Source organism: Diuraphis noxia, unplaced genomic scaffold (genome assembly GCF_037042655.1).
Source record: "Diuraphis noxia isolate RWA-SAM2 unplaced genomic scaffold, SU_Dnox_SAM2 contig0004, whole genome shotgun sequence".
In the NCBI taxonomy this organism is placed as follows: domain Eukaryota; kingdom Metazoa; phylum Arthropoda; class Insecta; order Hemiptera; family Aphididae; genus Diuraphis; species Diuraphis noxia.
In genome coordinates this window covers 51,720,405-51,734,827 of record NW_028301714.1, presented here as the reverse complement: position 1 = coordinate 51,734,827, position 14,423 = coordinate 51,720,405, and the positions used below count along the sequence as shown (strand labels likewise).

Genomic DNA, 14,423 nt, shown 5'->3' with positions numbered 1-14,423 from the left:
AAAATGAATCCTAGATACGCCACTGCTATTATTAGATTAAAATTTAACACTCCTATCGGGAATAATTATATTGATCCACGCAGCATCTATGTACAGCAGAGATGAGGTACCCACTTGACCAGGCTTTTTTAAATTTATATTAATTTAAGGCCCGGAATTATATGCACTAAAAACGGAAAGGACGAAATTTAATAAAATGTAATATTCCCCCATAAATATTTGGCTATTTGCAGCGTGCCAGATCTAGAGCATTTAACGCCCGGGGCTAAGAAAAATGTAGCGCCCTTATATAGTTATATAGGGCGATTCTTTTATCCTTGAACACTCATCATTTTGTGAAGTATTGACTTTTTATCATTTTTTTTTTCAGTATATTTTGTTTCATGCTTTTCTCAAACTGTATGAAATTTTTATTTTTTTCACCCATTTATTTAATAGTGAAACCACTATCAATTTTTGATTTTCAAATAGCAACCCATATTTAAAGTGTACTAAATTAATTAGTTTATTTTTTTTTAAATTTTATCGTTCGAATTATCATTTTTGTTAATTTTTAGCGAGATATAGCTTTTCAAAATTGGGCGGTCTTCGTATTAGTATATTAATATAAAATTCAGTACTTGACACATAGAGCGCGTCCGAGTACTTTTAGGGGGCTATGTCGTCTACAATATTATCATTATTTGTCCCGTATTGTCATTTATAGTATTTGCTTACCTGCATATTGTATGTCATCAAAAATTGGATTTAGGAATTTTGAATTTTATTTGCATTTCCCCACTTCTCCTATGTCGGGTTCAGGATTCTTCGTGCTATCATCTAAGGCTCTGACCACGGTTTAAGATAGTACTATCTATATCCGTGCTCTGACCTAACCAGATGGTATGAAGTTAGAAACAATTATAGCTGAATGCTGATAGCGTTAGCGTATTATCAATCGTAATTTTCAGCCTTGAGGACAATTCTTTAATTTTATTTCAGAAAACTCCTTCAAAAGTTTATATTTCATTATTTTATTTACTGACGACTCGACAGTATTTATACGTATAAATATTTTTTATAAGATTTTCAGTATGAATTTAGCAATATTAACCAGGGCTGGTAAGAATTCATAGTTTTATTTTTTATTATAAAAATGTAAATTGAAATAGGTGAATTCGTGAATTTCAATGATAAAACTCAAAACTACATGTAACCAAAAATTATTTTCGGTATAATTGCAGTTTAGCTCTCTAGCGATTTTTTTTTTATTGAAACATGTATTTCAACGAGTTACCGGAGCCGGTAGGCAAAGGAAGCCACTTTACTTGATAATTTTGTTATTTAACTCTTAGCTCTGTTTTTACCTTGAAATTTAAGTAAAACCATTTGAATGCGAGAGTACTTCATGATACTCATCACAGAATCTACCTAGTTAATTTAATTATAATCCTAAAAAAAAAAAATTAAAACGTAATACGCATGCAGCGTGCGATAAAAATAATGTAAAAACACATACTTTGAAAGGCTATAACTTTCAAAATAATGGTTTGCACCAACTAATTTTTGCACCATCGTTCTTAACTCGTTGAAATACATATATTTCAATAAAAAAAATCAAAAAAAAATCGTTTGGGAGCTGAACTGCAATTGTTCTTTATTTTCTTATATGAATTTAAGTAAAATTATTCAATAAATATAAAAAACATCTTAAATTATAAATATTAATTTAACTTAAAATAAAGGTTTATTGTGTAAAGATTATGTACCAGTTGACCTGTTTTACCTTACCATTTATTATATTTTCATTATGTTCATTGTTGTTTCAGGTAATACAGTTTTGCGATCATCTACTCGGGTTAGGGTACCACTTAGATTGGCATCGCAAATCAATTATGTAAACGTCAACAGAGATGATGAATTTGAAAATATAAGTTGGGGAGCCATGACAGATCAAGCTATTTCCTATGCATTTGTTACTGAATTATGTAGAGGTAACTATAACTAACTCTTGTAAATTATTATGAGAATATAGGTTCTAAGGGTAAAATTTCTATCATTAAAAGTTTATTTAAATTAATTGCAATATACGTATAGGTACAAAAATTAATTATACCTACACGTTGCAGCGCTCCAATACAAATAAATGGATATATCATACCTATATATAAATTATATATTATAATTTGAAATTATAAATATCATGTAATATCTTTCATATTTTTTCGTGATATGTATGAATTTATTAAATAGATGTAATAATGTAACGTATATGTACTTAATACATAGTATGAGGACTTTAAATCAATAACGTAATATATGCTAAGAATTTGTTTTTGAGTTATTTAATATTTTGAAAAATCAAAAGTAAATTGTAAACAATATATTTCAATGAAAATGTAAACTTATATTCATCACTACTTGTGGAAAATTAAGTTAAATTTCCCTTTTGTTAAGACAAAAAAATCTAACATTAAATAAATGCTAGAATATTGTAAGAGTATGTCAGAGCACTATTTTTTTTTCTTTTTCAGACCTGCACACAGCATAGCAAATTTGCATTTAACATACCCAACCCCACGTTATTATTTTCAGGCACAGGCCTATGCCTGAGGTGGCATTTCTTTGGTTGTAGGCAGGGCCATATTTTGGGTAATATGTTGATACATATACTACAAAAACGAAAGGGCGGCAAATTTTGATTTGCCTATGTATACATTTTGTCTAGAGCCAGCCTTAATTATTTTTAGTATTAGAGTGAATTCAACTTATTATAAAACTTTAAGTTAAAATGGCGTGCTGATATCTCCTTCAGTTGCTGCAGTATATCAATAATATGTGCCAAGTGCCAAAGAAATAAAATTCAAGATTTTTTTAAACGTTTACCATGAAAATTAAACAAATCTTATTTTCTCTTAATTTATAATATCTATTTATTTTAAAGTTTAATTTGTAAAAAAAAATATTGAAGTATATAACAGTAATTTATTAATGCATTGTTGAAAAAATAGTATATGTGTATTGTGTACAATATATACGTATTTACCTTTTTAATCAGATCATAGTACTATCTATTATTTCATATTTGCAAATATTATTATGTATATTAACTTTACCTACTTATTTTAAGCTTATATATTATGTGCATATGTACTATACATAAATTGTTCATAAGGATTTAACGTTATAATAAATGAACTTACTCTGTTTTAATAAATGATGATGATGTCACTCTTATAAGATATTATAAATCGTGGCTATGATTACTCTAATATTAAATAGTATTAAAAATATTTCCCAGTATCCAAATTTTTATGTTTTCGAACTAGGTGTGTTCCAATTAGTTTAAATAATTGAGATTCTACTGGCGACGCATATTTGGATTTTATACTTGAATTACAGGCAATGGTGAATTATGTCCCTTTGATGGGGTACAAGATTTAACTTGTAAATTCGGTCTTCTGTACCTTAAACACTTGCAATATAGAGTAAAATTTCTGAAATAATTTTTGATTTTGCTGCATATGTGTCAATCATAGACAACAGAGCATTTACATAGTTGCAGTCAATCAGTGTAGGGTTTTAGGTACCCCTATGACCTATTTTAATATTTATGATTTTATAACCACATAAATTATATTTTAATTGATCAAATAGTGCATGTCAAAAAAATCAGCCTTCCCTCCTGAGAAAAGACTAAAATAATTTATTTTTAGGTGCTGCTGTATCATTGGCTCATTTTTTCAAGGAACCAGCCACTATCAACTATCCATTTGAGAAGGGACCCTTGTCACCACGTTTCCGAGGAGAACATGCTCTTAGACGTTACCCATCTGGCGAAGAGAGGTGCATTGCTTGTAAACTGTGTGAAGCTATATGTCCAGCCCAAGTAAAATTATTGTCATAATTATTAATGACATATTTTTTGTATGTATGTATTATGATTGTTATGTATGTTTTGCATAGGCTATCACAATCGAAGCAGAAGAAAGAGCTGATGGAAGTCGCCGTACAACTCGTTATGATATTGATATGACTAAATGTATATACTGTGGTTTTTGCCAAGAAGCATGTCCCGTAGATGCTATTGTTGAAGTAAAGTTTAATACAGTAATAATTTCATCAAACCATAGCTTATTATGTGGATACATTTTTTCAGGGTCCAAATTTTGAATACTCTACTGAAACTCATGAAGAACTTTTATATAATAAGGAAAAGTTATTAAATAATGGTGATAAATGGGAATCAGAAATTGCTGCTAACATACATGCTGATCATCTATACCGTTAATACTAATAATCAAAATAGTAAATATATGTGTTTAGTTTTCTTCATTATAAAAACAATATGTATTACATTAGTTATTTTACTACATGCTTAATACCTATAATTCTTCAAATAAAATGGACACAAATGTACAAAAATATAAAATAGATAAAAATATCAGTTATTGAAATCATATTGCTTATTGAGACTACTGTATTTATTTATTTTTATTATTAAATTTTTAAATAATATCCTTCACACTGTTATTGATTAAATAATAATAACCATAAATAAGAGTGTTGAGAGAGAGTAAGAGAGTAAAATCTCAAGTTAGGGAATTATTTCCTTGTTTTTATACTTAGGCAAAATAAAAACATTGCATCAGTATAAGTATAATTTACAATTTGACCTAATTATTTTAAAATAAGTAGTCGGCAGATATATTTTTTATCTAATTTAATTAATCATATTGTTTGTATCTTTGGGGCGATTATTTATGAGGCAAGTGAAGAAGCTAATTATAATTGAAAATTATAAAAACCTAGAGGAGCAATTGGATTGTCTTTATAATTAAATATCTCTTGAATCAATAGTGAACTAAAGGTCTTCTAAACATGATGTAGTGACTCATGATAGGTCCATTTTATTTTGTTGAACTTATAAATAAATAAATTGTTCATGTAACCTGGCATTAGTGTTTAAAATTTGTATAGGACATTCGCACATTTAACACAAAATTCTAAAAAATATATACTTAGAGTTATTTTTAAAAGACATTTAGTACAAATTTGTGCGAAATTAGATATTAAAAATATTTGTGAATACTTTAATATTATATCATTTTATTTTATACACACAAATACACAATAACATCTTCTATCTGAATTGTTTTACGTATAAAATAATTTTATATCATTGAATTCAAATTTAACCCATCCGTTAAAGCAACCCCTTTATACTCTGTTCACTGAGAGAACATGCTTATTCGGTGCATCTTTCTGGGTCATCTTGTTTTCAAAAACAATTCTCTTATGGCAGGTTGTCGCTTATGAGAAAATGAACAGATTATCGTCGGTCCACGGCATATTCTCTACTTCTCTTACTGAACAGACTATAGACATTAGACACATATTTTACAGACAACAACAGATTGGTACCCACTAGCCAGCTTTTTAGTATTGCTTGATACACTGTTGGCAATGCCTCGATTGTGTCACTGTATATTATATTGGTTGTGTTTATTTTTGTTTATTTGGTAATCACTATTTTTTTCTCAAACAAAAAGGTAAATAACACAATATATATTATGGGGAACAAAACTTTTAATTAAATGAGATCAAGTAAGTACCGCTCTGTTACACATTGGTTGTTGTAATGTTGTGTGAGTTTAATGTATAATGTGTTCAATTTAAATAAAAATAAAAGAGTTACACCAAAAATCAAAATTGATTTTGTCAGTTACTGATTTTGTATAAAAATTCCAGTTTTTTATCAATTTTTTTTACGTTTTTCTCAGAGATTTCTAAAACTAAGGGGAATTTTCAATTTTGATCTCGAATACACCAACTAGATTAACTTACCCACCAGAAAATTCGATGGATTATTTCGAATACTCATCGTGTACTCGGACAAAAAAAACATATTGTTAAGTGAATTCATTTACCCCTTCGATCAGAATCTAAAAGTCTGTAGTCGGCACTTAAAATTTCAAAAAGACTATTGTTTACTGATAAGATAGTTGACCTGTAGGTATGACCGTAAATATTCATGAACAAATTGAAAACGTTAATAGATAGATTAACCTAACTTTTTCTTAGTTTCTTAACTGGATGTTTCATTTAAGTCTTTAAAAATAACGTATAGGAAAAAATTAACCTTAATATTAAAATAATTAATATAAGCACACGATACTTCACCTTTTATAAATTCTATCATTTTTAATAACTACCTAATCCAGATTAAGGGAAAGGCCACACATTGAACCGCCAAACAATTTCAAATTGTTTGATTTTAAAATATGCAGCCGCTTGATACGCGTTCACGCTTAGTGGTTCAGCAGTGGAAACTGAAAATGAAAAACCGACTGCGAGTCTGCGTTACATTGTGTGGCCAACGGCTAATATTTCAAATATTTGTAACTCGTTACTCGTGTTATCATTTATCAACAATCAATATAATATTTCAAACAATATTTATGTTTTATCTAATTTAATTAACCACATTCAAAACTCTAAAAATAGAAATTACGAAATTTACATTGAATTTATAAATTTATTATAATGTGTATGTTATATGAAAAAAATAAAAAAAATAGTTACAGTTTATTGTATCGTAATTACTGCTGTAGGTACCTTCCTCATTGATTATTAAAAAACAATTAACATAAAAACAAATGTTTTACTGTATTATACTCTGTATTTTATATCAAGAATTATTATTTTGTACGGACTAAATACAGATACGTCATATATGATCATTAAACAGTATAGCTATTGGTGGGTAACTAACAGGAAACAGGAAATCCGATAGCAGATGACAGTTGGGCAGTAAATTACTACCTACCTATTGTGTTACCTGCAGTTATAGGTGACAGGTGAATTCATTCGTGCGTTGACTCTTGAGTGCTTGGATGTGTAATGCTCATGTATAGAATATTAGTTTTTGAATTTATTCATAGTACGTGTTCTACTAGTTCGGTGCATATGCTTGATGTTTCATACCGCGTACGACTACGTTTCGAGTGTCTTATAAAATTATAATTATTACTTTCAAAATCAACTAAATTACTCATTATATTATAATAGAATTATTGTTTATACATTATTTCGTCCGTGATGGACGAAGATATACGATATCAACGCCTTCCCCAATCGTTCTCAGTTAGGGAACTCGGGTCTTCCGAGGCCAGGGGCTTATGGGGTATCAAACACACGCGGAAACCAGTCGATTTGATGGTAGCAAAAGCTAAAAGTTCGTCAACACCCTTACAGCCACAAGTCGAACTACGAATCACCGAAGACGGATGTGAAATAATCGGGGACAAATTTAAAAAAGTTTTTCCCATTCACACAGTTTCTTATGGGGTTCAAGTATGTATAATATACCTATTGTGCTTGTGTTATTATATAACTTCATGATGAACACACAATATTTATTTGTTTTTGATAAAAGTAAAAATAAATAAATGTCACTCTATAGGATTTGGTTTACACAAGAGTTTTCTGCATGATAGTTGTTAAAGAACAAATTACCACTGACAGAAAACCATTCGATTGTGTGGCATTTGTCTGTGAGAGTCGTCAAGCTGCGAGAAATTTGACTTATACATTAGCTACAGCGTTTCAAGTAATTTAATTTATATTAAGTAAATGCATAATAGTTGGTATATAAAAACCATGTGTTTTAAATTGTATGTAAATAGATAAAATAAAATAATATAAAAATGCTTGTACCTATATATTAATAGCTATTAGGTACATAAAATCAACAGTCAGTGGTGCATAGAATTATTTTTAAAAGCACGCTCAGTTAAAAAAAGTCACTCAACCGCCCAATTTTTTATTTATAAAAAATATTTTCACTTATTAATCACTGTAGTTCAAGGAAATTAATCATTATAGACTATAGTTTATGCTATAAATTTATAAGCTTCCCTGTGAAACATGCAGTTGTATACACCCACTCCCCTCGAGAACACATCCAGTTGCATTACTTGTTAATCTGCCTTATCAAGTGACATCGTATTGTGAAATATTTGTATTGAATGTATTGAATGTATTGTATAATTTGTTAATATAATTATTATTTATACTAGTTATCTGATAATTTATTGTAATAGGTATACATATTACATACTAATTACTGGTGTATAATATTATAATTTTAAAAAGTAATAAGCAGTACATTTTTATAATTTCTCATAATTCAAATAACAATGTAAAACCATTTAGGTATTAATAATCATGATAAAATAGATCTATTTTTTCATACCAACAATGTAGCCGTTATAAAAACTTATGTGTGCTACATTTTGATTTTTTGTCCCCATAAGATTTAAGATGTTTTTTTTATTCTGCCTTAATGCCTTTAATAGAATGCCTATTATATTATTATATTTTGTTAAAACTTAAAAGTAGATATAATATATTATTAAATTAATTTAAAATTAAGTTAAAAAACTAAATGGATAGTAATTTATAATTATTTATAGGCCTATAGCAGAAAAGTACGTAGTACTGGAACATCTAAATCACGCTTTGCCATTGATTTAAGAACTGCTGACGAACTAGAAATGGATCTTAGAAAAGTTGACTCTGAGGCTTAATATTGTCATATTTACCGGTTTATTTTAGGCTTAAGTGATTATAATATAATCATGTTAAAACTATAGATGCTTTTAAATTATGGATTGTATAAATTATAATATTATTTAATATTTTAAATAAAAATGCTTTAATAGTTGATATGTTATGCAATATGCGTTTTTAACTCAATATCTTATGAATAATTTTCTAGCAACCTTTTACTTATTTGTCTTAGTTGTAAACAAGATTAAAAACATAATTGTGGTGCTTATACATTTTAAATCAATAGTATTATTGAATAAACATTTTTTAAACTTGATATTTTATAATATTATACTTTAGAGTGGTTGTTGGTATTATTATTTATATTTGTAAATATGTTTTCAAAAGACTACCATTGTTAAAACATTGGTATATTATATTATATATTTATATTTAGTACACAAAAAAACAAACTAATTATTATACAATGAATCTAAAACCTACAAGAAGTTGCAGGTATGTTCAATCATTTTTACTGAAAAATAGAAACTTCTTTTATTTATGTAGTACAATAGTATCCCATAGTCTATACTAAAAATGTGTTACTATATTATTTGTCATAGTATTATTGTAATGTAATACATCATCAATGGTTCTCAACCATTTTATGTTTCTATGTTATGTTGGTTTAAGTGTGATATCTATAATAATAATGGTCTGTTTGGGTCTCTAAACCTGATACTAATTATAACAAAAATTTAAGAGATATTTTTAGTAAATAAATCTTGTAAACTTGGTTATTTTTCTATTCTTGTGTCTGATTGTTTTCAACATAGTCGCAATATTTAATTACAACATTAAACAGTGAGGATTTGAGGTATTACAATTCATTATCATACTGGTGAAGATGCCACGGTAGGTGCTTTATTTATTACATTGTAACTCACTCTGTAAGTTTTAGATATTTGAATATTTAAGAAAATGAAGATAATTATCGATTATTGACTTCCAAGTTATCATTGAAAATCATTATTAATAAAAAATTAATACCTATAAATTAAGCCTGATAGATTTTAGCTTTCTTTGGATGTATAACATACACACACATATGCAAAATATAAAAAAAAATATACTTAATTCAAAGCATACTGCTATTATTAACTCCATACGTTATAAAAACCAAAAGAATAATAAATAAAAAAAAAAAAAATAAAAGGCAAGTTACATGGGGATGTCCATACATCATCCGCAGGTCATGCATAAAAGAGGCATATCTAGGGAAGGGGTTGACACATACAAAAAGCATTAGAATTGGGAACATGACACCAAAATATCAAAATAAGTATAATTAACTGAATACGTATTTAAAAATAATTAAATTTTATGTTGATAGCACGTTGTGGTGTTCGAGAACAACAAAGTGAAAGAACAAAAATTCGAATACATTTCTGTTAGCCCGCTATTGACCATCGATGTACCGTTGTACTTACATATCGTTGTTCCGGAATGCTTTGAGGTCTCGAGGATATGCTCAGTCACAAACGTCGGAAAGGTTACTCAAAGTAATGATAACATTCAGGTCAGTCGTCGATACTTAATTGAGTCGCTTTGTTCAGGCGATCTGTTTGAGATCGGGTGGTGCGCATCTGTTGAAGAAAAGCAAGATATAACGAAGAAGAGTTCACCGAACGCAAACATCATCAACAACGACAGACTTGAGCAATCAATTTTTATGTTCGAATAGATATGTATGTCATTCAACGACGTTGACGCCACCGAGTCATCGGATTCGAGTACAGACTGGATGCGTTGTCGGACCGTTATAGCTGCACACCGGGCGGGCGCCCGTCGGACGCTCGCCTGGTGGAACTCGGAAGTCACTGGAACGTTGCCATCTGCGAGCTAGGTCCGTCTTACCGGTACAGCCGACTACTTCGTCAGAACGTAATTGCTTAAAATTTTTACGAATATACTATTTATTGTAGAACTTTTTATGTTGATAGCACGTTGTGGTGTTCGCGAACAACAAAGTGAAATAACAAAAATGCGAATAAATTTCTCTTACCCCGCTATTGCCCACCGGTGTACCGTTGTACTGTACGTGTATTGAGTAAGTTAATATAGAATTTTAGTAATAATAATAATTATTACAATAAAGGCTAGTTCAGCCATTGGTGCTTATTGAGTCACAATATTCTCAAGTATTGTTGTTCCGGAATGCTTTGAGGTCTCGAGGATATGCTCCGTCACAATCGTCGGAGTGGTTATTCAAAGTAATGATAGCCTGCAATTCAGTCGTCATATTATATTAATGACTTAATCATTTCTATTAATGTTTTTTATATGTGTATACTATTTAATTATATTTTACTATACACAATGAAAGCATCAAAAGTACCATTTACATTGCATTTATATTTCACCATTGTAAGATTTTATTTTCGGTTAGGTTATTTTATTGGTAGTATGAAAATTTAAAAAATATGGAACTTTTGATTAAATTTAAACATGAATTTTCATTTTTGATAAAATGGCTAACATACTCCCTTTATTTTTTATGACAATAATTAATTATTTTGAAGGTAAATTTGGTTTATATCCCCCAAATATGTATGAATACTAACTATACCATCACTAATGTTGAAAAGCTATAACTCAGGTTGAAAATACATTGCGTTACATATAATAAAATATAACCAACTTAATCTTAGAATTGTTAGTAATTCTATCAACGCCCTCCACAAAAATTGATTTGTGATTTTTACTATCTTTTTACAAATTACTGTAGATACATGAATTTTTCACTGAATGTTTATATTTGAATTTTTTTATACCTATACTTTATTAGTTTATTCCAAATCATTTTAAGTTATTTATAGACATTTAAAATTTTTAGTTTTTTGATTTTGATCGGAGCGAGGAATGTGTTGAGTTTACTATGATGTGTGTTTTTTTTTTATCTGTCATTATGTTTTGGGGTAATAAAGTGTTTCGATTTTTTTCTTAATAATGGGGATATACAAACTAAAATTTAAGGGAAAAACGGCGAATTTTTCGCATAAATAATATTTTACAAAATCGATTTTGTTTTTTAACGTAACTTGAGTTACGTATCTTAAAATAATGACTACATTTACATGAAAGTTTCACCGAATGTTAATATATGTATATTCTATTTACCATGCAATTTTCAAACTTTTCGACTTAAATTGAACATTTTCATAGGTATTTGAAATTTTCGATCATTATTAGTTTTTTTTTAAATTGATATCGATAAAAATGTATGTGTGTAAAAGCTTTAATATTTAATACTGGGCTCTTAACATAATTTTACAATAGCAGTTGAAAAATAAAAGAAATTCATAGTCACAATTTTTTTATAAATAATATAAAGTTTTAATTTTAACAAAATACTTAAAAATCACAAATATTCGAAAATTATCTTAAGCTAGAAATTCATAAAAAAATTATAAACTAAAAATTTATGAAATTGTGCAAATAAATTTGAGTTAGAATAATTTCATAAACCTAGGTTCCTTTTAAACCTAAGATTTGAAAATTTAATACATGGTTCTGCATTAATTCGTCTTTGTTTATTCAATACTTTTACCATACTTTTTTATAAATGCAGTTGAAAAATATTAAAAATACATAAAGGGTGTCCCAAAGAGATCTGACATTCTGACAAATGAAATTACTTTTGTTCTAATCAATATTTTTTAAAAATTTCTTTTAAATATAATCCACAGACACTTGCGCTACATTTTTAATTTTATTTTTTTAATACTGAAAATAAAAAACTTAAAAATTGATAAATTTTTTTTCGAAATATTCAATATTGCCAATTTGTAAATTTGATTTTCAGAAAAATGTAAAGTGTAAAAACACTTATTTAAGTCAAAAGGCTGATTTTTTACAATTTTTTTAAATATCAATATTTTCGTTAGGTAAATTATAGTAATTTATAGTTTATACATCACATATTATTAAAATAAATACAATAAAAAAATAATTAGATTTTAACATGCCCTTATTTAAAAATGTTTTTATAAAATATTTTTAAAAAACTATATTATTATTTGAAATTACAAGGTTTCTAACATTAACTAGATCGTAATTTACTTAACGAAAATATTGATATTTAAAAAAATGATAAAGCATCAGCCATTTGACTTAAATAAGTGATTTTACCATATAAATTTTTCTAAAAATCATATTTACAAATTGGCTATATTGAATATTTCGAAAACATTTTTTATCAATTTTTAAGTTTTTTATTTTCAGTATTAAAAAATAAAAAATAAAAAATGTATTCTAAAAATCTAGCGCAAGTGTCTATGAATTATATTTAAAAGAAATTTTTTTTTAAATATTGATTAGAACAAAAGTTATTTCATTTGTCAGAATGACAGATCTCTGTGGGACACCCTGTATAGGCACATATTTTTTATATACGCCAACCGGCTTTTACAAAAGAGTGAAAAGATAAATAATATAATATGACAACAAATAATGTATGGTTTATATGTTATATATATATACCTATAACTAGTAATAATATAAATATAAAAGTATATATAACAAGGTAAAGCAATATTAATTAAGACCAAAGTTCAAACTGAGTTGACAGACCTAAGCATTCTGTGCATTGGGTGGTTGTAGCTGATTGAAGTGAAATAAGTGGAAATGTAAAAAGGATTACAATTACGAATAATGTGAGAATATAAAAGTATTTTATAAACTTGAGATAATAGGTCAGGTACATGTATATATAATAGTTGAGAAGAGCTTGAATAAAATGAAAATTAATATAATTACGGCGTGAATATAAAAAAGGTATAATTACCATTTACCACATGGCTAATCTTGGAATAGTCACGATTCAAAGAAAGTAAATTAAGAATAAAAGCAGCGTGCGATATAAACTTATGATGAACACGCTCAAAACGTGACTGATCCTTTACAAGGTGAGGGTGCCAAACTATAACCCCATATAGTAGAGTATGGCCAGTATGGGTCGAACAAGAGCAAACCGTATTTATTAACGTTTTAAGTTCAAATTTATTAAATTTAAATTTTAAATTTATTTATGATTTAATAGAATATAAATTTTGATTACGCTATATTTTATATTTTATAACTTTAAGCTATTAAAAATTATTTGAACTTTTTTAATTTGTGACTTGTGTAGTTTACTCTCTGTCGAGAAATAAAAAACATTTTCTGTCATAACTTTGAAAATTTAATCGAAGTTTTTTCTAATATACTTTTACGACACTTGGATAGCATACTTTTCGTGACATTATACATCTATTTGAAGTCTAAAAAGCGCATAGGTATATAAGCCCTAAAAGAATATGAAATCCAACTTACTTTAAAGTAGGTATAAATATCAAATCTTTTGATGGAATCCATAATAAGGTGCGTACACTGGTACACTGCGACGCTGACGTCGGAACACTCGGAATTCTTCAGATACCTACTATAGTGTATACAGTTATATAAATAAGTTCCATAAGTTCTGTATTATATAGGTAGTCTGAAAATATGTTTTATTTTTAAAAAAACGTACGCGGAGTGCAGTACCTATGTTTTTTGTTTATGTCTGTTCTTTTTAATGAAATTTTAGAATCTTTAATCATCTACGTCTTCTGCAACGACTTTGGTAGTCACCATAGATTATAATATTATTATACTATAGCGATATGTTAAATCCAAAGATATTATTTTAAGTTTTTATACCAAAAAGATTCGACTTAATATTTGATCATTGGAAAAATGAAATGTGATATAACCATAGTCAAAAATAGTTTATAATTTAAATTATAACAACAATTAATATAAAATATTTTAATTATTTATTTTAAACATTTATTAATTTAATTATATTG

The 14,423-nt window shown here is 27.6% G+C and overlaps 2 protein-coding genes and 1 long non-coding RNA gene across 3 annotated transcripts; 2 read left to right on the top strand and 1 right to left on the bottom strand.

Annotated features, from left to right (window-relative positions):
• Positions 1-945: 945 nt before the first annotated feature.
• Positions 946-4,439, top strand: ND-23 (NADH dehydrogenase (ubiquinone) 23 kDa subunit). The gene is made up of 5 exons (XM_015513023.2): positions 946-1,101; positions 1,809-1,973; positions 3,696-3,868; positions 3,946-4,074; positions 4,139-4,439. The coding sequence occupies exons 1-5, from the start codon at positions 1,074-1,076 to the stop codon at positions 4,268-4,270; spliced, it is 627 nt and encodes a 208-aa protein (XP_015368509.1). The 5' UTR covers positions 946-1,073; the 3' UTR covers positions 4,271-4,439.
• A 138-nt stretch (positions 4,440-4,577) lies between these two features.
• Positions 4,578-8,869, top strand: LOC107164982 (low density lipoprotein receptor adapter protein 1). Its single transcript, XM_015513024.2, has 3 exons — positions 4,578-7,335; positions 7,445-7,591; positions 8,457-8,869. Exons 1-3 carry the CDS (start codon positions 7,081-7,083, stop codon positions 8,568-8,570), a joined length of 516 nt encoding a protein of 171 aa, XP_015368510.2. The 5' UTR covers positions 4,578-7,080; the 3' UTR covers positions 8,571-8,869.
• Positions 8,870-9,641: 772 nt separating this feature from the next.
• Positions 9,642-14,014, bottom strand: LOC149056179 (uncharacterized). The gene is made up of 2 exons (XR_016191377.1): positions 13,906-14,014; positions 9,642-10,816 (listed from the first exon to the last, which is right to left on the bottom strand). It is a non-coding gene; the product is annotated as an uncharacterized LOC149056179 (long non-coding RNA).
• Positions 14,015-14,423: the final 409 nt, after the last annotated feature.

What these genes read in the sequence shown, in the direction of transcription:
- ND-23 (XM_015513023.2), top strand. Translation starts at nt 1,074, where the DNA reads ATGAATTTAGCAATATTAACCAGGGCTG. An exon ending in TGTTACTGAATTATGTAGAG is followed by an intron (nt 1,974 to 3,695) that starts GTAACTATAACT and finishes ATTTATTTTTAG; the next exon opens with GTGCTGCTGTATCATTGGCT. An exon ending in CCGTAGATGCTATTGTTGAA is followed by an intron (nt 4,075 to 4,138) that starts GTAAAGTTTAAT and finishes ACATTTTTTCAG; the next exon opens with GGTCCAAATTTTGAATACTC.
- LOC107164982 (XM_015513024.2), top strand. Translation starts at nt 7,081, where the DNA reads ATGGACGAAGATATACGATATCAACGCCTTCCCCAATCGTTCTCAGTT. An exon ending in CAGTTTCTTATGGGGTTCAA is followed by an intron (nt 7,336 to 7,444) that starts GTATGTATAATA and finishes GTCACTCTATAG; the next exon opens with GATTTGGTTTACACAAGAGT. An exon ending in CATTAGCTACAGCGTTTCAA is followed by an intron (nt 7,592 to 8,456) that starts GTAATTTAATTT and finishes AATTATTTATAG; the next exon opens with GCCTATAGCAGAAAAGTACG.